We start from the raw sequence: 26,896 nt of genomic DNA, 5'->3' as shown, positions 1-26,896 counted from the left end.
TCTTTGAATAATAGCTGTATGAATAGGGTTGCATAAAATCAGGTTTAACTGAAGCATAATTTGGCATATTAAAGGTGTCACAAAAGATGTATCTGTAATTTGCAAAATTCGTTCCTTTAAAAGTGTAAAATATTCATCGCTCATCATATTTTTTAAATTATGAGCTCAGAACTTTATGAACACCAGCTTTCATTAAATCCCCTTGTTGCATCTAAAGACTACCTAATGACTCTGCAAAAATAGAAAAAAATAGAGCTGTGTATTCCATTGTCTTGAACATAACAGTAAGTCTGGAAGCAAAGGCACAAATTGCATCTGTCTGCCAGCTCTCTGCTGGCTCTGCACCAAATTATAAAAGTAAGGAATCAGTCACTTTTAGAACAGCTGAGTTTGGGCTGAGTTACTGTTCTGGGCCATTCCACCTCAGATTTTGAGTGGATTATTCACCAGCATTTACCTCCATGTGCAGCACACACTAACAAGATGTTTATAGTCCCACTCTGATCAGCACTTAAATAGAATTAGAATTAGTTTGTCTAACTAACCTGGGAGACTTTTGTAGTGACATTTAATGACATTTTCACTGTGCAAAGCATTAGTGTCATTATTGGTTAGGTTTTATAAGCTGTATTTTATTAGTAAAAAAACATTAATTTGCTACACAAATCACTACAAAGAGAGAGAAGTATTTATCATGCTTTATAAGGCAGTGTGATTATCATTTGACAATTTATTCATGTATGGCTGGAAAATGTAAATAATCTACCAAATTAGGTAGTGGTACCTGTCTTATGTGCTAAAATAGTGAGTGCTTTGAGAATACTGAAAAAGGAAGATATATTGACATGCTTTATTGCAGTAAATGCTAGTAAAATTGCAATCTCTATTTAAATCTTAGGCCTGAAATAAATTCCACAAAAATAGGCCACTGTGACAAGAGGCAGCTCTCAGTAGAATGAGAGCTTCAGAGATTATATTTATCTTACTATTTTATCAGTGTAATGAGACAAATTATTCCCCGAGTATAAATTGATTGAACAACATTAATTTCTCAAAATAAAATGAATGGCCAAAACACAAGGGGTTATCTACTACAGGCAACATTTTGTGCATTATCCATAGTACTTTTTCTCTTTTTAAAAAGGAATTCTTCATTTTAATACATTTTATAACCAGTGCCATGCTGGTAACTAACAGTAGTGTACATAACCACTTCCAGAAAATCTGACATTTGAGTTTTTCGTTTTGAAACCAACAAGGAATTCTTGGCATTTCCTTTTTGCTTTTCACCTAGAAGTTTAAAGAACAAATTATATGGCCCACAACACTTTAACCCCTCATTACCATGAGTAAATCAGCTAAAGTAACCCTGTGCAAGGCAGAGTGTGCTCAACTGCAACAGAAGATTGTGGGCTCAGACTTGCAATTATTGAAAAAGAAGAAATGCTCAAATTCCTTTTGCAAAGTAATACATCCTTGAGGGCCCAAATGAGCAATGGGATGTACAAAATTTTACCATCTCCTTAGAGTTTCTTCAATTTTATTTTCAAGTTTTACAGAAATTTGTTGAAGTGGAGTTTAGAATCCTTCCTCAAGAGCCTAGTAATGAGAACAAGAACCTGTTCTCTAACGGTACTTCAAAGTGTCATGGGTTTAGACAAAAAAAAAAAACCACTGACATAGAACATGTAAATTTATTGGCATAATCTTTATTTTAAAGAAATGTCTGCAATTCAGTGAAAGACATTTTCTTCAGGTAGTGATTTAGAAAAAAACTTTGTAGTAATTATTACTTTATATTCTTATGCAAATATAAAAATACTAAAAAGATATGACACCTTCCCAGGTCAGAACCCACATTCTCATTCAATTTCATTTGCAATAATCTCAGATTTATAAGTAAAAAATTAGTAGTCAAAATTAACATTTATGTACAATATAATTGGAAAACCTACCATCTAAGATTAGTTTGACATATTTTTCAGGGTCTAGGCATGCACTGTCATCCAAACTAAAATTCTTTGTGACTTTACAATAATATCTTTTGGGTTTGAACACCTTCAATATCTCTCTTGTGTTGTCATATTGAAAAAACACACAGACAAGAGGGGAACTCCATGGGATCTCAAGAAATCATTTAGCATATGCAAAGATCAATTAAGCACTTAGCAATACACTGTAGTCTCCAGTGCAGTCTCCAGATATTATTCAAATGCATTAATATTAATCAAAATTAACATTTATTTCTTTCTATGCAGCTCCTATTGCAATATTATGGCATCTGAATAAAGCAGCAGCTTCCTGGTTTAAGCATTTCTACTCTACTTATCTCAGTAATAACCCAGACAGACCATATTATGACTCAATTGCAAGCAAGCCTTTCTCGTCCAAAGATCCTAGTTTTCATGTTTCAGAGGAAATTTTTCCCTGAATTTGGGTTCTAAAGAAACAGGGTAGCTTCTTCCCAGCTTTGCCTACAGTAAAAACAATGTCCAGGCCAAACTGTAAGAAAACATAAGGCTTTAGGTTAATACATAGGAACAGCAGAAAACCAGGGAACTGCAGCATGAAGCTAAGTAGTTTCTCGACAGCTTTATAAACCTCTCTAAAGAGATAAAATAATCCAAACTCCTAGTTCCATATGTCTAACACTTTTCAGAACATTGGTATCAAAGTGTATGTACAATAAAAATTACCTAATTTTCATAGAATTTCTGTATAAATATATCACCTTGACACTCTCCTCACAGTGACTTCTATATGTAAATTAAATGTTTTTAATTGCAGTTGTCAGAAGTTTGGGTTTACCTTCATTTCTATTAGAAACCTTCCTTTGCAAAGGAAAATCTCAGGTCAGAATACTCTTGTGCAGAGCACTCTGAATTCACATCAATAAAATTATTAACATTCTGATGTATTTGCAAATCATTTTGTATTTCCAAACAGGGGTTGATAAACTGCACAGTTCTCATTCCAGTCGTCCTTGCTTAGCATCACCTATTGCTCCCCATACATCAAATACAAACTCATCTGGAAATGCAAAGTCTCCAAGAGTTTCATCCAAGGCCACTGCAAATTCATCTGGGTTTTTCTTGTCTCTTCCAGCTTCCACAATTGTTGCAGCTAAAAAGCAACAAAACAAAAGAATGTAAATATCACGAAAGTGACAGCTAACACATAGAGCCAAGATAGGGATGGATTGGATTTGGGATGTCTATTTTCAACAGCTGGTGAGGTCAGCTTAGGGAGATGCAAATTCTACCAGCTGAATTTAGGATTCAACGGGAAATTATGCACTTAAAGTTCATGCTTATGCCTCTAGAAAGTGAAAAAGTTATTTCTGAAAATCTCAGCCAGGTGGGTCAAATTGTGCCGAAGGAAGAGAAAGGCTTTGCTGCTGTGCACAATAAACTGGAGCCACCAAACACCAGGAAGATTTTGGTATCCAGGAGAATGAAAGCAAAGGAGTGATACAATGGAGTTAAACTGTGATACCTTGTATACCAGTATTGTCTAGCATTTTCTCTTATTTACCACAAAAGTATCAGAATTTATCAAGCGTCAGAGCACACTTTTGAAATGGCTACACTGGGGCTGCTGCTTAGGATTGACTCCTTAGTTGCTGTGCTCATCTCTCAGCTTTTGCCACTGCAGTTTCTCAGACTCTAGGAGAACACAGAAGTCTATCCCAAACATTGGATGCTGACAACCCATGGATATTAGAGTGAATGAAAACCTCTCTTGATCATGACACCTGCACCTCCATAAAGGGTGAAAAGAGCCAGCACAGAAATTTCTCCTGGTTAAGCTGGGCCCAGAGAACCACAGGCAGCAAGCTACCATGGTTTGAGGGCAGAATGCTCTGTAAGACACATTCAGCACAAACAGCACTGCTGAATACAGTTTATTTTCTGAGCTGTATCTCTGCTGCACAGGCTCTCTTCACAGGAAAATGATGGTATAGCACAATAGATGAAACATGAAAGTCTGCTTCATTTTGTGATTACTTTACACCCCTGCCTTAACCTGCTAGGCGTCCTCCATCTTTTGTTAAACATCAAATACCTGCCACTTTCTTCACAAGCATATCAAATTCAAGTGTCAAAGTGAAGGATTTGATAGCTTCTAGCCTTTTCTTAGAGAAATGTCCAAATGTAAAAGACATAATATAGTGCCTGAGAAAGGGAAGGAAGCTTTGAAGCCACAGAAAACACCTTTACTGGGACAGTCTGCCATCTACCACCTGCATTGTATTGAATCAACACGGCAAAATCTCTCTGAGAAAAATTAAAATAAACATTCCCTGCTCTGAAGTTTTACTAAATTTAATTAATTTTATTTTGTTGACCTAAAACTCAGCTCAACTTTATTGACAGTTATTTCTGGCAAACAGCACTTGCTGTTGTGCAAACATGTAACAAGCTGTAAGCAAGCGTGAGCCATATTCCACACATTGTAAACGTCAACAACAGTAACTCTGAGGAAACTTGATGTTTTGGTTTTAACTGTGTTCAGCTGTGAGCTCCAAACACAATTACAGTGTGTCCAACTACACAAAGCTGTCCAAGGAAAATGCATGTAAATCTTGACAAACAAACTGCTGTGATGGAGACAGTTCCAGTATCCCCAGCTTCCCAGGCACCACTAGTGGTTCTCAAGGACCCTCAAGACCCTACCAGAGGAAACCCTATCCCTGTTGCACTGATTCTCTCTGTGTCCCCTGTGACGCTCCTCAGACTCTGAGTCAGTCAAGTCTGGATGGGAAATGGGCATTAAAGAGGGGACTCTTGTTCCTGGTAAGTGGAACACAAGGATTTGTTCTACAGCACCACCCTGTATTCCCTGACAATGGGGCACAAGAAGGCACTTACAGGGAAGCAAGCCTGGAGACAACGAGGTGAAGGGTATAACTGAAACTTCAGATTTCTGGATATGAAGCAGGATGTGAACTTACTTTTTATAGACACTGGGAGAAGGGTGGAGAGAAAAGAGCTGTGCAAGGTGGAGTAAGAACAAACACGTCAAGAGACTGTTACGTCAGATATTTAGAAATCAAAAGAGTAAGGATCTAGACAAGTGCTCAAGCAGGGTGGGAGCAGGAATGCAGCCATTTTTAAGATAAATTGGCCAAGAGTTATGGAAGAACCATATGACACAGACAGCAGTAATAAAACAAGACAACAAGGCATTATATCACAGCCCAGCTGCCCTGGCTGGAGCTTCAGAATTGCACATAACAAACTGTCATTAACAGAAAGTGTAACTTCAAACACAACTTTCTTTAAAGATTGGCATTCCCAAATAACTAAATAGAATCTAAAAAACTGATTTATTATAGATTTACGAAACTTGAAAACAAAATCCACTAAAAACTTAGTAGATCAGCTTTCAACCCAATCAAGCAAGAATCAGATCATTGCCGTGCTAAAGCAGCCTCAAAAAACCCCGATTTTCATCTGTACTGAGTAAGCGTGACCAGCGCTGCAGGGCACATTTAATGCAGTATATTTACTGAAGCACACGGGCATCCCCAGATCCGCCGGGGCGCTTCGGCAGCGCGGTGCTGACCTCCAGCGCCGCCCGCCCGCACTGCCGGAGCATCCCCGAGCACAGCGGCTCCGCCACAGCGCCGAGCCCCCTGCACTGCCTTCCCGCGGGCCAGCTGCCCTGCCAGCCCCGGAGCTCAGCCCCCATTCCCTGCCTGATTCCCCAGGCAGCTGCCACAGCCGCGGGACGGCGCTCCCAGGGCGGAAGAATGCACGGTGACATGGGCGGAATTGATGCGGAATTCCCAGGGCAAATCAAAGCTCGCTGACTGCCAAGGCCGTTCAGCAGATACTTGCCAACTTGAAGAAAACTTTGCTCGTTCTCAGAAGGTGACAGCTTCGTGCCAAATTGTCTCCCCTCCCTCTTCCCCACTGTAATCACTTATAATCACTTATTGTGCAGCTCTTACAGGAATTTTGTTCCAATAGAATATTTTTCCACAGTCAAAAGACCCTCAATTGTTCTCAGATTTTCCTTTTTTCAGTTCACTTCAGGCAATGTTAATGTCTGATTGATTTTTACATAAAATGTGAAAAGTTCACCAATCTTAAAAGTGGTGAAAGGAATTAGAAGTCTCATCAACTTTAACTGAGAAGTTAATGTCAAGCTTCCCAGAATAAGAACAAAGTAATATGTTGGCTTTTCAAATACAGTTCCTTTAAAATAACCTCAATGATCTTTCACAAAATCCTTATTTTCATTTTTAATGGACACATGGAGCACAAGCCATGGAAGCTACCTTCTGCCTGCCATTGTTATTATCTACCTTACATAGTGGTTTTGCTACCTATATCCTATACTGTTAACTTCTGAAAAAGCTTTTTTCAGAAGTCCTGACAGGAGCCTCAATATTTATTTAGCTGTAATGCCATTAGAAGTTTTGCCTTCACAAAAAGGTAATAAATATTATTGTTCTGTCCTGTCACTCTAAAGCAGAAAATAAAGCATGTTATTGCAGTTTCCAGTATTTAATATTATTTGGTTTAAGTTTCATGTTGAACATTGTCAGATCTGGTACTCAATAACTATTAGAAATATTTCTGCTTGTTCCTTTTTCTTAAGTACTAATTCTTCTTGAAGTTTATTTTGTTTAACTGGACTTGCTGCCCTTCCTTTTATCAAAAAACTCCCATTATTCTTTCAGAGTAAATGAACAGTTGTAAACAATATACCCCTGGATGTATGCAATAAAATCCTTTGGGAAAGGAAGTCTGGTGACAGAAGAAGAAAACAACAGATTCAGGGAGAATATCACTTCAGTTAAAGCATTTAGAGATAAAAACATCTATTGAATATTGATGGGTTGGATTTGCGAGCCAAGAGAAAAAGCTTGGGTAACAAAAAAGGTTTAAACCTATTAAGATATTTTGACTAGATGGTAAGTTTGAAAAATGAAGTCAAAAATGGAGAAGTAGAGTCCATTTTTTTTAAACAGAAAAGACAGAATATGCAAGGACATTTCAGCCTGATCTCAGTGATGGAAGGTTATGAAACAGCCTATCTTGTGTATGATCACACTGCATGGACAGGACAAACAGGGGGTCAGGCCCATCCAGCACGGGCTTAGGAAAGGCAGGTTCTGCCTGACCAACCTGATCTCCTTTTATGACCAGGTGAGCCACCCACAGGATGAGGGAAAGGCTGTGGATGTGCCCACCTGGAATTCAGCAAAGCCTTGGATACTGCTCCCCACACCTTTCTCCCAGAGAAGCTGGCAGCCCATGACTGCACCAGGGGATGTCCAGGTTGGACATTTCTTCACTGAAAGGGTGGTTAAGCATTGAATGGGCTGCACAGGGAAGTGGTGGAGTCACCACAGCTGGAAGTACCCAAGAAATGACTGGGTGTGATACTTAACCCATGTTTAGTTGGCATGGTGGTGTTTGGTCTCGGTGATATTGGAGCTCTTTTCCAACCCTAATGACACTGTGATACATCACGTCTGATAATGTTATAGAGAGCAACAGAATGGAAATAAACATCCAAAAGCAAAAAAAAAAACAGAACAAAGGCAACAAAATATTGATGGATGAAGCCAAAATGTGCTAAAAAAAATGTGGACAGGAAGCCCTTTTGCCATCATTTACCATCAGTAGCATTCTGGGATTAGATCCAGGCTTCCTCCCACCCAGAATTTTTGGGATTAAATACAGTGCATAACAATTCAAGTATTACTGATTAAAAAAAAAAAGCGCCAATACTTTAAACTAGCACTGTTTAGCACTATTTAGCACTGAGTAGCTCCTATTAATCAACTACTCAAATTCCTTTACCAGAAAGCACTCATAGAATTTAAAATAATCTGAATTATCTCTCAGCTGTGTATTTATGTTTTAAAGAATGCTGAAGTCAAGCCTTGGCCCAACTTCTAATATGCCCATAAAACGACTGAAGAATACATTTCCAGAGCCAACTGCCCCTTCTCTGGATTACATACAGTTTTCAGTACAAAGGGGTAAGGAAGTAAAAAGGTAAAAATACTTCCAAAAGCAGGTATGTAAATCTCAATAGCATTTAGATCTCTGAAAATAAAAATGAAAAACTGCCAGAAAAAAAGTGCATGCATTTTCTTTAACAATTTCCAAGTATTTTGGTCCAGCCCAGGGATTTGTGTGTAGATTTAGTCAGCCATTCTCGAAACTGTCAAGATACTTAACAAAGCAAAAATTAAGGGCTTTATCTCACCTTTAATTCTGTCTGTAATTTAACATTAGTTTTTCTTTCCTTTCTTTCTAACTTATGTCTTAAAACTGGGGCACTGTTTCAGAATTCAATCACACCATGGAAGTGTCATTTTAATGGAGATGAAAGAGTAACATTAACTGACATCCAAAGATTCTGACAAACAGAAGTGCACGGAAGTGAGCAATGATTGAGATCTTAATCACTTGTCAGCTGCACATTGTGATGACTTGCATTTTCAACTAATCTGGCTTGAGTAATGAGAGAAATTTTGAGCTAAGTGGTGATTGGCATTCTCTGAATGAATCTTTTCCTCATTTTTCATTTTCATGGGTGACTGATCACATCCAGTATGTGAAAAACTGACATGTGTTAATTGAACAGATTTGTGACAGGTGATTAGCTCTCCTTTCCTAAAGAATCCTAGAGCTGTTTAATTGTTTTAAAATTGTAAAGTTGGGGGATTTGAGTCATCAACACTGGTTGTTGACTCTTAGATTTGAACTTCAGGAAATGGCTTCAAAGGTGCAAACTAAAGCTACATGAACTCTACAGTCTTTGATTTCTGACAGCCTCTCTTGGTTTCACTACCTTCTGGGGAGGAAAAGAAGAGGTGAGGGACAAAACAACCACCCAGCTGGGAAGAAAAGAGCCTCTCTATGAACAAAGACCTCTTCCTTCTTTGAGTATTCTTTTAAGGCTTTTTTTTCAAGTTTCCAAACTACATAGTGAAAGATGAAGGGCATTAGATCTTTTGAGGGGAAAAAACATTCAAGGAATTCATGGGAAAACTCTACCAGGTGCTTGGCTATTAACTCAACCATATGTGTTGAAAGCTGAACTTCTCAGTCTAGTGTGCAAGAGCCATCCTGTTTACAGTACTGAGAGCCAAAAATACAGGGAACACCAGTTCCCACAGGGCTGCTCCCATGGACACCAGAAGCAGAGCACCCACAGCTGCTTATTCCTGTAGAGCAAGGAGCCTGAGGACCTTGGAAGTAACCTGCAAGGACAGGAGCTTCCAGAAGCCCAGGCTGAGCCAGGACTGCAACAGCTGCAGGACAAAAACAGCTCCCAGAGGGACAGCTGGCAGGGCACTCGAGCTTTGAAGCCTGAGCCAGACTGAGGCACAGAGGTTGCAGGAATGAGATGGGACATGGAATCCTCCCTAACCTAAACATGGCTCAGCAGCACACAGGCCTCCCAGGAGTGCACTGCATGGCAGCAGCATCACATATTGGAGTGGCTGGGAACAGAAATGTTGAGAACTTCTCGATTCCCGGGAATTGGAAAGTTTAGATAGAACCTACAAAAGAGAACTTGAGTTTTGGGCAGCTCTGCCCTCTCTTCTATGCCAGGAAGCCCACTTCTGCCTTAGACTGAAGAACAAACACTGTTTAACCTACATTTTTTCCTGTGAGAAAACTAGTGAATCTGCCAAACAGATGCTTGCTGGTAGGAGCACCCAACAAAGGCCTTTTTGCTATTGAGATAACCACCTTTTGTTCTCATTCCTCTGTGCTAACTGCTGCCCCTCCCACCCTGATGCTTCCCCCCTAGAGCTTCATGCCAGACCTATTTTCCCTTCTGCTTCGCCTTTTCCACTTTCTCTCATGAAAGGTTGCTTTTCAAGATCACTTTCCATTTAGCCAATTCTTTCCTTTTTCTTGGCTGGTTCTTTTAAGATATTACCATAATAATAAATACCTTCCTCTTTGTCTCAGTACCAGCAGCTCCACAAGATCCTAGGAGGATTACAGCAGCAACAGCAGGCTACAACAGCTAGACTGAAGCTTCTTCCCACACAAATAGAAATTCCTATTTAGTTGTTGTCAGAATAACAAAGAAAAGCAACAGCTGCAAGGACAAGTTTGGTGCATCTTTAACGAACTTATGACACTGGGGTTACAGAGTTTCTTTCATTACAAATCAATGATTCTTACAACTAGTAAATATTCTGTAAGTTTTCTCATCTTCATCAGAACACAGGTTTTGGAGATTTTGATAAATTTGTGTAATTATTCTGTCAGTTGCCTTGCTAAATAGTTGCTTGTTCACTGATGAAGATCTCAGATTCAAACCTTAGCAATCAACTTTGATGGGTCTATGCCAAGGGGTTAAAAAGCAAATAAACATACATATCCTTAACAATTCTTAACCACGGCCCACACAAGAACCACTAGAAAATATATGCCAGAAAGAATACACTGGTGACAGTTATAGCAAACAACTAAAAAATTCATGCAACAGTGTATAGCTAATGTGCAGAAAGAATAGAGGATTTATTGAGTAATTACATCATAAGGATTAAAGTAGGAGGGTGATTCTTTTCTCAGAAAAACACATTTGTAGAAATACAGGCAAGTTTTTGAGACTGCAAGCTGGACAAATTTTGCTTCACTTACATCCAGAGACTAAAGTACTCAATAAATGTTAGACTACAGAAAATGAGAAATTATTTACTCTTGTAGTAATGTATCTGCTAAAAACTCACCTAATTCAATATCTCTTATGCCCATGTATGTTTCAAGAAGCTCATCCACTTTTTTAATTGCTTTTTCTTCAACTTCCGTTGGCTTTGTTGGAATAAAGGGAGAGAAGAGCAAAAGCATGACTATATCCATGCAGATTTCAAAATAACCAGCAATGTGCCAGTGATTACCCTTACTCCCATCTTGGCAACCTAGACTTACAAAATCTACAGATAAAACAAACTATTCCACTCTCTTTCCCTCTTCTCACAAATATGAGCTTTCCTCCTAATATCAAGCCACACAGCTCATGCATTCAAACTGAACAGGGGCCTTGTATCTCCTGACAACACGGATCTCCACCAAATCCAAATCAGCTTTAGAAGAGCCCAGAATTAATAATATTTATTCACCAAACACTAATCCTGGTTTTGCACAAATTCATGCCATTGTATCTAATTAGCTTCTCCTAACAACAGCCCTTACACCAACCCTGTACACTCCAGTGTCAGAAATGGAACAAATTCTTCACAACCATCCCACCTCTTCCCCCGCCCCGATGCCTTCCCTCTTTTAAGCCCCCCTTGGGGGGCTTAGATTAGACCCCTTGGTCTAATCTAAATTCATCCATGTAGTCCATGACATGTAAATCACATGTAAATCTAGGTTCTGTGCTTCCAGGTTCTTCAGCCCCATCCTATCCCTGCTAGCATCAACTTTAGTTGCTCTCTTTAGTCTCACAAGCTTTGTAACATCCCATTTTTCCTTCCTACTTATCAGCCTTGGGGAAGAATAAATCAGAAGCTGGTTAAACTACTGAGGGGCATTCCCGACCATACCATTTCCTCCACAGTAGCAGGGCCTTTGGCTCTCAGGCGAAGTGTTTCTCTCCCTTTGGAGATTTTAGCCTCTGACAGAGTTCTGCCTTTGGACCTTGGCTCCAGCTTTTCTAAAGACAAAACAAATCCAACAAAAATAAAATACAACCAAAACTACATATACAGTACAACAGAATATGAGGTATCTATTTTGGTTATTACAGTATCTTCACATTAGCCTAATTGACATCCAAAGTATGTAAAAATCTAATTATAAATTAACTATTCTAAGTATAGTTTTGCTGACAATTTCTTGTCTTCAAATTGTAGTATCTGCTCAACTGCACTGAGGCTAGAACAATTGACCAATATATCTAAGCAGGCCTATGGCATTCATTTTATATATGTACCTTGTGTAATTTTATTTCCCTATTCTACAGAGAAGCATTTATACCTTTAAATTAGATAGCAGCTGAAGTCACCGGCCAACTGCTGATTTATTCGGGTCTTTACAGACAGAACACATAGCAGGTTCAGCATTGCAACATTTCTATCTTTCACTGATGCAATGGTGCAAACACTGCTGCTAAGCAGGTGATGATGAGCCACACTGAGCTGGGTTAACAATCTGCTTATCAGCACTCACAGAGCTGGAGTGGCCAGAAGCAGATCTGCAGGTTTTCCACTGGTTTCACCAAAATTATTTCACAGCTGATAAATCTCTAAAAAAAGTATCTGGTTTACACGAAGTTTCCTTTACCTGATTTCAGCCTTTCTTGTTTCATCCTGGGTAAGGGCACCCCAGTTAGTAGATGGAGCACAGAATCATTTAAGATTTGGGTTTCTTGTTCCAGGATGCAATTTTACATTCAAGAGTGGCAAGGATTTAATTTACTTACTGACATGGGAATTACATAGTGAATCTGGAAAGTGCTAGAAGAGAGGAGACAATTCTGCAGAACTGCTTTCATTTGTCCTGTTTTCTCTAACAGATTATTCCTCTTAATAGCAAGCCTTTCTAATAAACTCTTCTTGAAGGTAATACTTTAACATACTATATTAATTTTGCTCAGATAGATTTCAGCTCATCATTCTTGCTTAAGTGGTCACAAATCTAGATTATTATGCTGAACAGTATGCTTGAAAAGTAAATTTTATTAGTTTTCATGATACAAATAGGTATGTCAAAGTCTCATATATATCCTTAGGATCAACACTTTTTCTTTATCCTTTTATTGCTTCAAGGACAGTTTAAAACACCCTTAAGATTGACATCATTTCTGCTGAACTTGTTTCAAAAAGTCATTCTTGATAAAAAAATCCCATATTTTTCAAATTCTGTCACCATTATCATCTTAGAACTCATGATTTGAGATAACCTTCATTTGCAGTACTTTAGACCAAAACACTCTGGCTATCACAGAAACTATTTTTCATGTTCACATAATTAAAATGCAGAGTTTGTGTTATGCTGCCTTTACTTTGTTTCTATTCATTTTTCACAAGTCACAGACACTTGTGACTGGTACAAATCTTTAGTTCTGTGCTACAAGCCTTGCCTAGGGGAGCTGAGACAGCCTGTGTGTACATGGTAGAAGGATGTCCAACCAGTAAATTATGCTTATTTCACATTTCACTGAGAGGAAGAAAAATAAAACTAATTTCACACAGAGGTTTGTCTCTTTATTTCTGTACCCTCACCAAATTCTGTCGAAATTAACAGGAATTCAGCACCTATTTGTCAAGCAGGATCTGGATCTTGTCTGTCATCTCCTCTGGGGCTATTCTTAGTGCTTAAGCTGCAGCTTAAGCATTATCTTTGTGCCTGAAGCCTAACTGTACCTAAGGCTAAAGGCAGGACACTTTAACTTACTGAACACTGCAACTTGCAAGTTAATTTCTGTAAGGTAAAAAAATAAGGTGCATCTTCCAAAAATCTGTCCACAAAGCTCTGGTTGCCGCTTAAATCAATGACAGAAAAAAGGTATTGCCATGAAATTAGTGCATTTTCTCTTCTACGTCACAGGCAGACTAAAAGGTATCTTAGTCACCTGACTAAAGTAAAAACCACTAAATTATGGCTGAAGTAATCAATCAAATGCTGATTTACCCTACTCTTTACAAACAGACCATGTAACACTTCTAGCATTCTAACAAATTATAGGCCCATATTAAAAAGTGGCATTGCTCCATTACTAATTGTGATGGACAACATATGCAATTCTTTAGCATAATGTACAACATACACATTTACTTAACAGCAGCACCAGCTTACATACAAACACATTAGAGATCAACTCATAACTCCCATTCTTCACAGAAGCACCAAAAGCAAAAAAAAAAAAAATCTCTGCATTTCTCTCATTTTCAATTTCTGCTACTATTCTGACACCAAGTGTCAAGACTGGTGTATGACAGTAGCTGTAAACTACTAACACATTAAAAAATTTGAAAAACAAACATTTAAAATTTTTGCTGCTGTAGTGAAGACAGTGATATTGAATTGACTGTCACTGCAGGTGTGCAGAAGGCCTCACACAAATTTATGATTTAGCATTATTTAAAAGTTTTTATTACAGGAAAATGCTACATGGTTTGGGGAGAGGATCCAAATAAATGAGATAATAAAAATTGTAACTCAGTCTCTGTTTTGACTGCCTGAGCAAAACTTCCCTTTTTTGTTTGTTTGTTTTATACATTGATAGAGTTAATATATACAAGAATTAGCAGTAGGTGCGCATTCCTCCTATTTGAGCAGCACTTCTCATAGCATGCACGTGGCAAGCAAAGACAGAGCTTTGCAATTCTGCTTTCTTCCAATTCTGAGTATACCTGCTGCATGGCTGGAGATCCAGAAAAAGGCTGGGGAGAGGGAGAGGGAGAACAAGCAGGCAGCAAAGGAGGTGCTCGGGGGAATCCCAGACAGTGCTTGCTGCAGACTCCTTCTGCATCAGAGAGCACAGACCCCAGTAAAGGGTACAGAAATAGAAAAGTCTGACACACAGAACAGGGATTATGTATCAATAGAGGAAAAAAGGAGTTTTGAGGATCAGGACATTAGTGACGTGATCCATGCTTTAAAACTGTACCTATGAAACAATTCCTGTTCTAATTTTGCAACATCATGTAGTGGCAAAAGAGACTGACTAAGGCTCAAGTGAGGTAACCCACACCAGCATGACTGCTGGAGAAAGCAAGATGGAAGAAAATCCATTCATAAATCTTCCACTTCAAAGAAAAAAACTAAGTATCCTTTCTTGTAGTAGTTATGTTACCACAGGTGGACATCTGGCTGCATTCTGAAAAACAAACCCACAATGCAATGCAGTGATGGGATTTTACTATCAAGGTGTTCTACTGAACAAGGTGGACAGTCAGGTCACTCACCAAATGCTTTCAAAGGCTCTACCAACTCCAGCTTAAGCTTCTGACCTTTCTCCAGATCTTTTAGCATTTTGGCAACTTCATAATGCCGACACTCTGATACATTTTTCCCATTTATGGTCTCTATGTGATCACCCACGCAGACAGTTTTGGTTTGGTCCATAATGCTGCCTTCTTTGATTCGCTATTTTGAAAAAAAAAAAACATCACCAGAATTAGAAACATTTCTTTAAAGGTGATTGTTTTTAAGAGGTGACACCACCAAGTTTCAAGAATGTCAGATAACAATATCAATATTACTGAGATTATTATTCCAGCAGTGTGTTTTGTCTATAAGATTATCATAAAACATATTTTAAAAACGCATTATTTTTCAAAGAAAGTATTTTAATAAGCATTGAATATACAATCAGACAGGGAAAAAAAGAATGTAACCACACTTTAGAAATAAAGAATTCTGAATAACCTACTATTTTTGTGCTTTAAAACTGATTACAGACATCTCAGTACTGTGAATGGTTATTCAAGTTTTGGGGGTTTTTCTATTTAATAGCTTGACAAGCATAGGAATGGAATTTTTCTCTTCTCAAGTTTAGTCCAGGGACTCAGTAAAAAATTACATACTGTAAAGGGCCGATCTTAATAAGACCCATCCTGAGTGCTGAAACTAATGCTCTCCTCATTAAGCTATACAGCTGTATATCAAAGGATATCTTCTGAAATAATAAAGAATAAGAAAATCTTTTAACTGCCATCTCATGGAAAACACAAATAGCCTAAAGGTCATAACAGAAGTTACAGTTGTTATGAAGTGTAATTTAAAAAGTATGGGGAAAAACCTTTAAAATATCTCTATGATTTAACACACTTTAAATTTCAGTGATTCTGTTTATTGTTACATACTGCCATATTGGTTCATACATCACTTAAGCCATTATTATATGGCTATTGAATAGACAAGCCATGACATAGTAAAATACCTTTTATTTTGCAGATACAAATTTCATTCTAACATGTTCCTGAAGAACGATCTTTTCAACAAAGACTGACGTGGTTCAGCTCAGTGTGTGTGAGATAACAGTGAGACAAGGCAGATAAACACCTACCACCTCCCACTGTAGCAGCCAGCCTGGCTGTGCAATCCTCCAGGAGCCGCTCCTGTCCCCGCGCAGGGCTGAGCCCACACATGAGCCTCCATCTGAGAGTCAGTGGGAAGTGTGAGAGTGCTCACCGCCATACACTGCACTGCCATCATTTGAAGCTTCAGGCTGAGTTTATTAACTCTTTCTAGCCCTAAACAGAAGCCTCGTGGTGAATGCAGATGTGGGTATTGTACACACCAAAAACCAAATGTGCCAAATGCGTTCCTGTTACCAGGACTCAAAACCTGTCCCACCCAGCTTCAATCAATTTTTAGTCTACATGTTGAATATTAATTTAGCTTTTCTTCTTAGCACTTGGATCCCAACACTAAAACTGTTTAAATAATATTCACTGGCTGTTATTTGTGTCACTTTTTATCATCACTCCAAGTTAATTGACTGAGACAGTTGAGCTACACTGTTACAGTAATTAAGATGCAATTGTCTGTATTGCAAGTGCTCTACAGTCCATTGAGAAGCTATGAGGATCTATATTTCCTATGCAATGCCTACTCATTTGATAATGTCTCCTTGTACACCACTCAGTCATACTTCTACTGCTGTTCTTTGAATGCTAATTTGACTCCATAATACTTTTTCCCACCTGCCTCTGTACCCTAAAAGCAAATTTGTGAAAGCAGAACGAACCAGGTTTTGTTCTTAGTAAGGCAAAACGAGATTAAATTTCATAGGAAAAAGCCCTGCAGTTCAGCGTCAGGTTTAAAATTAATTGGGTTACCACATCAAACCTAGAAACTTCTGTGTTATTCAAAATGCAGTAAAATAACTACAAACCCATAGCAACCTTCAACCAATCAGTAAATTTAGTATTAATTTTTAATTAAGAATGGGACATAGTTACACATTTTTTATTAAAATATATGTATATAAACAAAAGAATTCTATATAACTTTAGAGACAGTCTCTGCTTAGTCATTTACCTAGACAATTAAGAAAAAAAAAAGATGCAGCTTTTACTTTTGTGTATATATATATATACGTGTTTTCTATGCTGATTTAAAAGATCCACTAGCTAAATCTACAACAACAACAAAGTATGCTCCTAGAAACTCCTTAAAACTAATGCATTCTCATGAAGACCACATCATTCTCATTACATGCTTAATATTAGACCAGTACAAGGAAAAACAATATATATTTGCTCAGATGACTTTTACACAATTTACTGGAAGTTACAGCTCGTCTGGCTAATGTTGTGAGGGTTTTCCAGTGTGCTCCAATTGTGCAGTAGTCTGTGTGAGGGCTGTTCTCTCTGCCTGTTACCAAGCAAGCACAAAGGGAGTGTCACTGCACAGGGCTGCACTCGTGAACGCTGCTCACTGAAGCATTGCTTCAATGCCTTCCTTTAAAATGCCACATAAGCAGCAGCATGACTCAATGTTATGGGCCTATAGATGCCACCACTAGAAATTCACAGTTCTTTATGTCTAGAAACATAAAAGTTATGCTATCATTTTGCCAAAATGCTTAGTGAAACCTTCACTGCATCTTGACTTTCACAAACATGACCTCAGTCACATTTTTCCACAACAAAGACAAGCAAACTGATTTCTAAACCATGTCTTGTTTTATAGCCACGGTAGCTAAGGAATTAACAGAAAATACAACCTCTCCATACAAAAGCTCTGTTTACAGTGAGAACAACGATTGGGGCAGCAGTAATCAAAAATAATTGCTAATGCCTCACTAATAATGGGTAACTGGAGTATATTAGAGCAAAGAATCTCAAAAAGGCAGAAAATGTGATTAAGGTTCCTAATACCTAGCCTAGCAAGAAGGGCAGCATCATTTCATAAGCCTCTACTTGTCTCAAAACATACTGCCTCTAGGTCATATAGAAGAGGAGAAGGAAAGCAATGATGATTAATATACTGAGTATGCTACTGCCCATACTTGCTACTCAAGCTCATTGTGGTAAATTGTGTTAATCCACATCCTTGAAATTCACCCTATCTAAGGCAACAATACTGGAAAGCTGAAAAACCACTGTACTTGCCCCTACTCTTGTACAGCACAAAGGCTTCTGCCCTGGGAACAGCCAAAGACTGAAAGAACATGATCTCATTATCACATGAGCGACAGAAGTTCTATAAGCATCTAATAAATGACATCAGAAAATCAGTTTAAAACAGGAGGGGGCAGATGCAAGCAGTATGTAACACCTACCATCTCAGGGTAGCTCAGGAGATACAATGGTCTCATTGTAAAGCTGATACACGTTACAGAAGCAATGAATAAATGAACTGATTTTGAATGACATGCAGTACAGATTAGCTGAACTAATTTTGAATTATGTACCTAAAGAAAAGCAACTTTATTCTTCACTTACCATATATATGATAATAAAAGATTTTATAGTTCTAAAGGATCATGAAACCAATAATTAACCAATTATAGTAACAGGAGCTTCTATAGAACAAAGTATTTCACTGGTAATTAAGTTTACCTTTATAAAGGCACAGCCAGTTCCATTGTCTGTAATGGTAAGTCCCAGCATATCATCAGTTTTAAGAATTTCCACTTCTTTTCGCTGTCCTTTCACATGGGCAAATATGAAATCTTCAAGGCCAATTTGTGCACCTAAGAGCTTGTCCATATCAACTTTATGAGTGTTCAAAGTGCAAAACATGATCTGTGCAGAGGGAAAGCAAACACATTAACAGTGCATTAGGCTTGGTGAGCTTGATAGGAAGCCAAAATGAGAGCACAGTTCAGGCCCCTGTGACAGGTCCATAGCTTAAGTGATCCCCCTTCTTCTCCAGCTATACCAGGAGAAGGAATAGTCTCCATCCACACACAACAGAAAGCATCAGTAGCTCAAAGTGCAGGTGAGAGCTGGCAGGGAACATAGCAAAGAGACCTCCCCGTGTGAGCAGCCTCTCAAGGCACACCAGCCCTGAGAGAGGCATCTTGACCTGCTACAGCTTGTACCAGAGGTCAGAGTAAGCAAACTGAAGAGCCTTTTGCCTCATCACTCACCCACCTCAAATTCCACCTGATCAAAGATCACTAGGGACTACTTTAGAACTTGATTAGATGAAAGCAGTTTAATGGAAAGAAAAAAAAAACAAAAAGAGAGCTTATCAAAACAAAAGTCATGAGAGAGCATGAAATGGTTTGTATTGCCCCAAGTGTTCCCTCATTAGCTCAGAGCACATTGTCTCCAGTGGGCTTGCTTAGTTCCTACTCTTCCCCAGCACGAGCTGGGGTCATCCCTATTCAGTAAAAGCAAGGCTTAATAAAAAGGTCAAATTGCTTCTTTATAAATCAGCTTTTCTGAGGGACTTCCCTTCAGCCCTGGATATCAGGCAGTCCTTTTTCTCCCTACACTTATGCCAGCTCTTCAGCAGGGACGTTTCTCGTCCTGGGCATAGGCAGAGTGAGAGCAATCCATCTGTACTGCCTGGGAACAGAGATGCTTCTGCCCACCACGGAGCTGCATGAAGGAATCTGGCCAAGCCCAGCACACCCATCCCAGCTGCAGTAATGACAGCTGCCCAAGCCTTTCCAAGCTGCAGCAGGAGAGGAGTGAGGGCCAAGGGAAGCCCAGCTCCTCCTGGGCAGCACGGAGAGCACAGAGCAGCAGCCAAACCAGAGACACTCTGTGCTCCAAGAGAAACTTGGGGAATCCCTAAAATCTACTTCAGTGAGGCAAAGACATGGGGTTTCCACACCAGAACACTACACATGCCCCCTTTTCTTTCCTTCTGACATCACTGGATGAAAGCAGAAAAATTGAAATGAAAGTCACCAACCTTTTTACATTGATTCCAGGTCAAATGAAGAGTGGATACTTTTACTAATTTATTTCACAGAGAGCATTCAAGTTTCTGGAGCATTCTAGGATTTAGATTCTGTAACTATGGGGGTTTTAATCTTACAAGACTGAAAGTTAATAGAGAGATTGTGTTTCTTGATAGAGGTCTTGTTTAGTTGCTGTTTTTAAAAACAAAACAAACAAAAACCCCCCAGCAAACAGCCTTACTTCAATGGCTACTTGCTTATCTCATCTAATCCATCAAACATCCACTGCAATCTAACACCTTATTTAACAATGAAAGTCGTAACAGCACACCCTTAACAGACATTAGTTTTATTTGCTCCGGTTTTCAGTTAAACAATACTCTAGATATAACAACACCTAGAGAAATTAATCTGGTTTTAAGTGGAAAATTGAATATTATAATAATAATGATAATGATAATAATAATCTCTAATGACAAGCTATTTTTTAAACCAAAATATTAAAACAGACAATATCAAGTTCACATACACATTTTCAGCTCTCTCAAGCTACATAACTTTGCCAGTTTAAAATGGTAACTGAGTTCTCTGTTCATTGTTCCTGTGATGAATAACAAGCACTGTCTTTACATTTTAGACATTAGCATCCTTCATCTGACCTTGTCCAACAGACAATCTAGCAAACACTGTCACACCTTTGAATAGATAAAATTGGCAACAGAGCAGAAATGTGATATTTAGAAACTTGATCCAGAGTTTCTCTTTATAGATCTTCATCTGGATGGCATTCCTACTACAGCCTATAAGTCTGCAGAATTTTTTGTGAGTCAGTTCTGTGTTAGCCACAAGGCTGAGAGAGCATCAGCTAGTCAAAAATAAAACTTAAATCATTCTTCATCCTCTTTAGTGAACAACTGCTTTTTCTCAGAAGAGATATATGCAAAGAGTAATGTACTAAAGATGTATCTACCCAGAAAGATATACCACTACACCATCTACCAGTTAGAGCATAGCTTTATTTGTACACAACTGAGACCTATTGATTCAAGAAATGGTATTTTTCATAGATTTTATATAAGTTTATTATTGGTACCTAAGGCCAGATTATATACTTGAATACTTAAACAACAGGTTTCCACTCACTCAAACTTTTGCAAATTTTAATAGTAATTTTCTTATTCAAAAATGAAACAAGAAAAAAATTCAATGTACAATTCTCATGGTTAAGTCTTTTCTGTCCTTACCCTAAACCTTTATAGACATTTCGTCTCTAACTCAGTATACCAGTGCTGTGAATATTTCATGCCAACTTTAGCAAGATATTATAAATCAGAACTGTTACATCAGTCACAAGGTATCTAGGATACCTCCTTCACCAAGAGTTATCTTCTGCAGCACTCAGAAGAAGGAAATTCCACGTCGCTGGACACTAGGGACTTATGCACAACTTTATAAAATAGATTTGTCCAATAAGATTACTAACAGATTATTCCCTGCACCCATATTTTCAATTGGAAGAGACCACATTAGCCAACAAAACCAGGGCTATATAAAGAAATATAAATATGTGTTATATAAGGAAATGGTATTAGCTAAGAAAAAGAGGGTTACATGGTGTGTTATATAAACTATATATGCAGTACCATATTGCATGTTCTGTACATTAATTGTACTCTCATCTTCCATATTGAGCTGACACCTTGAGAACTCAAAAAGGAGTTTGTTGATAGATTACATACTCAGAAGCTATTGAAAATGTATTAAAAATCTCAGATAACTTTACAGAGACCATAATCACTTTCTGTTTAAGGGGTAGGGAACTGGGAATTTTAATTCTGAGCAAGATGTAACACCCACTGACATATTTCCCTATATATGTAGATGTCACCATATAATGAAATCACCAGTGCATTTTCTAGGTATTACTCACCTTATCTTCCCCAAGGAAAATTGGGAGCCTTGACCAGCTTCAGCAACAGGAAGAGAGTAACCAAGCTCCTCCAAGTTCTAGTGAGCTTTTGGTACTGTCAGGTATTCAGCCTGGTCAATATATTCAAAGGCTTATAAAATAAGCATTCAGTGTTTTGCTGTTTGTTTTGGGATTTGGTTGGGTTTTTTTTCTTTCGGTTTTTGGTCCTTTTATACACAAGCATTACAGTGTAATACAGCGTACACAAGTAATTACAGCGTAAATTTTTCCATCCAATTATTTCCATACTAAAATTTCAAATACGTTCAATGAAAGTATTGGAAAAGACACAGCAAGCATCACATGCAATATGGGTGTGACATTTAAGCACTGCTTAAGAAAACAGCAAGCAAACAATTCTTGCCATAGGGTTGGGAGGAGGTGTTTTGTAGGGAGTGTTAAGTTTGCTCATTTAAAGTATTCAATCTGTAGGCGTGATTGTGAGCAATTTCTTTCAACAGATAAGCTTAACAATAAAACTTTCAACATTTTGGTGATGAGGATTTCACAAGCTAACCCTTTTCTCTAAAACACACTTCAGATTTTTTATTATTAAAAGGGCAGTTTTGTTCAGAAAGACAAGTTTCAGCAGTCTTTCATAAAAGTTTAAACTGAACAGGTTTAAATCAAATACTTCTATGAAAGTTTAATGTGGCACAGCCTCACCATATACTTGACTGTTTAGCATGAGGAGGCAAGGCCTGCGCAACTACAGCCCACACAAAGCTCAGCAGCTGAACTCCTGCTACTGGAAGAGAAAAAGGGAGCTGCAATTCTGCCCTTCCTGCTGCCAGAAAGGTCTGAATTACTCTTGTGATACAAAATTCCTTCCACTGTGAAAGAAACCCCAACCTCCAAGGGCTCTGGACAGGCACAGCCATCCATCATTAAGTTTAGTTCACCAGCCCCACCACATTTCACCTTTCAAAGCAAACAAAATAATCAAAAGGCAAATTGCAAGTAGGCAAACCAGAAGTCCTCACGCAGTTTCTATGGGTTACCATTCCCTTCTCGTCTGATCAAGAAATAGCCCTGCTACAGCTGGACTTTAATATCCACGTTCTCAGTGCCTGATTAGCTACTCTGAATACTTTAAAGCCCTACCATGTGCTCTCACAGGAGCACACCACCACCAAATGCCTTAACAGACCCACATTGTCCTTCAGTCAGTGCTCATTTACTTATCATACAGGCTGCACTCAGCACTTCCACCCTCGTGGGAAACATTCCCTGCTACATTCCCAATAGTCAGAGTGGAGTAGTAATCTTAAAAGGCCAAAGCTACACATAAATACTTTTTCCAACTATTTTTCCTACTTCAACCTCCATAGAAAAAATAAGGGAAGATATTTCTATTATTTATGCAAACAGAAACATACACGTAACTGTGCGTGGGTTGTGTTGTTAGTTAAGAGCTGCATCTATCTTTTTTAGCTCTGTGCTTTCTTGTTGAAAGCTTGTTGAAGTAATCAAGTTAAATGTGATGTACCTCAAACAACACTCATAATAATGACGCTGGAAATTACAAAACTTACTTTTTTTAATGTAAGTTTTGTAATGTAATGTTTAGTCAGGGGTTTGCTCTCCTTTGCCCAGGGGGGTGGGAATTGAAGCTTCTCTTTACAAGACTCTTCACCAGTATTTAAAATTTGAAACTTCAACATTCACGGACTGGGAGTAGCCAAAGGTACACAGGAGATAAAACAACATTATCGACCATTAGCCCCCAACATCACCCCTGGCAAGGCCTGAGATACCTGGTCTTGGAAAAGACTGATAAGAGAACTGAAGAATGAGGACAAATTAGCATCGAAGGCAAAGGGATCAATCGAATCAATCGAAGGAAATAGGAGATCGAATACTAAGCATCGCCTAATTTAAGACCAGTGAACAAGAATTTCTTTGGGTTTGTCTGGTTTTTTTATTTTTTTCTTGGGGTTTTGGTGTCAATGACACAAGCAATGTATTGCTAGAAACCACATTCACTCCTCCTCCCCGGGGAAAGAACAGTCACCTTGGACAGAGAAAAGCAGAAATGCTGGATGTGGTAAAAGTCAGAGAGGTAGGCAGAAAGTGAGGCTTCTGCCCACCCCTCAGCTCAAAAGGGGTAAAAAATACACTAAAATACCTACAGGAAGGGAGTACAGGAAAAGACTCAGAAAGTGGCTGTTACGTCTCACTCCTTCATAGACACCCAGCAAACATACATCCCCTTTGAAGCTACACCCATCCTGTCCCCATCCTCCCCTACTCATGATCCAGGTCTGCACAGAAGTTTCTGTCAGTGTCTGTCCAACAAATACTGTGTTTTATATAAACTTGTGTCACTGTTGGCAGTCAATCACAGAACCTGGAATGGATTCTCCAGCAGAAACTGAACTCAGCTGGTCCCGGGAGGTGTGATCCAAAGAGGAAAAGAAGTGCTGTAAGCATGTGGAGTCAAGAGAAGTGACAGATTACAAGTACAGCTCATTCAGAATCGTATTAAAACACTTAGGCGGGAATTTATCCAAGAATCCATACTGCTGCCTGCCCTGCGGTAACCTCACATACCATATTAAATGTATTCACTTCTGCAAAAGGCATCTGAATGCTGTCTGCACAGAGCTGAGCTCTTCCCCTCCACTCCCCCCCAGTATTTTCCAGCCCGGCCACTGCAGGGTGGAGATCCCTGCGATAGGACCTGTTTCCAAAGGCTGTCACGTGTGGGTATCACGCTGCCTGCAGGCTTCAGCAGAGCTGGGTCACTGAAACTTTCCTAGACAGGTAACACCTACAAACGGCATTTGACTACCTGAGCATACCGTTCGCTGAGATGGAGCTTCTGGCATTATTCTTTACACCAGACTATCCGTTCAAAAGCAGTTTTAATGAATAAATACTACAATTTAAAATAGATTCTAATAAATTACCATTTCTTGGCTGTTCACTGATCTATCCTGTCTCTATGCAAAAATCTGTTGCATGACTCTCTGGTCTGAATTCTTTACTCTGTTATGCCACCTTTACACCAGGAAATATTTTTGTTCACTATTTTCACATCATACAACTTTCTTAAAGCCAACTGAATTTCTGGAGTAGAAGATTTTAAGTTCAGTGCCTCCAGCAATAATTCTCCATCCATTTTTAGCAATAAGCCGCATTAAAAAAAGTAAAGGAATGGAACACTAGGGAGTGAAAGAGAATAAGAAAATTCTCCAGTCTGGCACATGGCTGGCAATATATGCCCATGATATGTGGTGCTTCCTCTAAAACCTCTCAGGGTGTCAGATTATACATCTAGCAGGAGAAACAGGAGCACACCATTCATACAAAATTAAATTTCTCTGTGAAAGCTGTTCTTTCTCAAGTCAGTGGAGCCAAAAGTTCAACAGTGAAAGGAAGAAAACTAAAATAGAAGACAATCTGGTGATTATGAGAACTTGAGAATACAAGGTATAACTGAGATGGAACAGAACAAAGGGGAAACAGCAGCTCAGGATGAAAAGAAAACAAAGGAGCAGAAGGTCAGAAAGCAGCTGAGAAGGTCTGGGACACTGATGAATTGCCTCTTAATTACTTAATGCAACAGTGACTGATTAAACTGTATTCACTGCTACTGGCACTTTCCCTTTACAATTTACTATTTGAAATGCTATGTCAGGCCACACCAAACTCAGAACAAAGCCTGTAGTAGTAGTAGTCCTTACAACTTTTTCAAAAGTCATCTACAAAGAAGAAAACAAGTAAAGCTGTACAGCCACACGTAGGCATAATGAAATGTTAGCCCTCTGTTTCAACTTGCCACTCGGAGGTTAAGGTTCAAAGAACCACATAGGAAGAACTTGATATGGCCACTACCTTTTAACTAAGAGAAAACAATGCATTTACAAACACAAATGAATCATTATCCAAACAAATGTTTAGAACATGGCTCAGAAAAAAAAAAGATCAAAAAGGCAGCAGAGCTTAAAAAGGAATCATGTTACAGACTTGAATTTAACTCCATTTGAACAGTGAACACTTTAAAAATAATTACCTGATAAAGCAGAAAACTTTCCAAACATCACTTTCGGCCGAAATTTTAAAATGCAGTATGATTCAGGGCATTTTTACCACATGCCCTCCCCATTCATTCTGGGTATTTAGCCTCATAAATCTGTTGTCCCTTTTTTAACTAGAATGAAGCAGTGCCTAAAAGCTGTCTCAAACAGCAGCTGGCAACAGGTTAACCGAGACGCTGGAGTTTTGGTCAAGAGGATCATTGCTTTTACCATGGAAGAGTTAAATGCAGCCACACTTACACCTTTACCCGCACGGTAACGCTCATTTGGTGCAGCCAAGGGAGGTTTTTCCCCCCAAGCAGTGCAAAGCAGGCACGTCCACACGAGCCCGTGCAGAGCACGGGGCAGGGCGGTGGAACAGCCCCGGCGCCCGCTGGCGCCCCCGGAGGCCCGGCGGGTCCCGGCCGCGGCGGCGCCGGCCCTACCTGGGCGGGGTGGATGCCGAAGGCCGCTCCGATGCGGGCGTACAGCTCGCGGGCGCTGCCGAAGCCCTCCACGCGGCCCGTGGGGCTGCCGTGCGCCAGCTGCGTGTGGAACTGCAGCCGCGCCGCGCTGGCCGACGGCGCCGGGGCCGCCGCGGGGGCCGGGGCCGCCGCCTCGCTCTCCACCAGCTTGAAGGTCTCCTTGGACTTGTCCTTCTTCTTGTGTCTCAGCCCCAGCGGCATCTTCCGCGCCGGCCCCGGGCTCCTGCGGCCGCCGCCCGCGCTGGACTCTGCCCCCGGCGCGGCGCCGCCCCGGCCCCGCGGCCATCGCGGCCGCCAGGTGCGGCCCGGCCCCGCCCCGGCCCCGCCCCGGCCCGGCCAGCCCCGGCCGCCCAGGCACGGAGCGCTGCGGAACGGGAGAGCCCGAGCCGCCCCTGCACCCTCCGGCCAGCTCGGGGCCAGCGGCGCTGCCCTCAGACCGCTCCTGCCGCCGCCACAGAGGAGTCCTTTACCCACCTTCCACTCACTCGGTCAGGAATTTCTGCTAAGAGTGAAGTACTGAATACCGACTAGTATAGATTTATACCCAGCACATAAAAGAAAACCTGAAGTATACAAGGACTTCAGGTTACTCTTTCTCATTTATCATAGAC

At 39.7% G+C, this 26,896-nt stretch overlaps 1 protein-coding gene across 1 annotated transcript; it reads right to left on the bottom strand.

Annotated features, from left to right (window-relative positions):
• Nucleotides 1–1,657: 1,657 nt before the first annotated feature.
• GIPC2 (GIPC PDZ domain containing family member 2) lies at nucleotides 1,658–26,568 on the bottom strand. The gene is made up of 6 exons (XM_030953372.1): nucleotides 26,247–26,568; nucleotides 18,512–18,697; nucleotides 14,906–15,086; nucleotides 11,540–11,649; nucleotides 10,724–10,805; nucleotides 1,658–3,123 (listed from the first exon to the last, which is right to left on the bottom strand). The coding sequence occupies exons 1-6, from the start codon at nucleotides 26,484–26,486 to the stop codon at nucleotides 2,969–2,971; spliced, it is 954 nt and encodes a 317-aa protein (XP_030809232.1). The 5' UTR covers nucleotides 26,487–26,568; the 3' UTR covers nucleotides 1,658–2,968.
• Nucleotides 26,569–26,896: the final 328 nt, after the last annotated feature.

Source organism: Camarhynchus parvulus, chromosome 8 (assembly GCF_901933205.1).
Source record: "Camarhynchus parvulus chromosome 8, STF_HiC, whole genome shotgun sequence".
In the NCBI taxonomy this organism is placed as follows: domain Eukaryota; kingdom Metazoa; phylum Chordata; class Aves; order Passeriformes; family Thraupidae; genus Camarhynchus; species Camarhynchus parvulus.
This window is presented reverse-complemented; position numbering and strand designations above follow the sequence as displayed.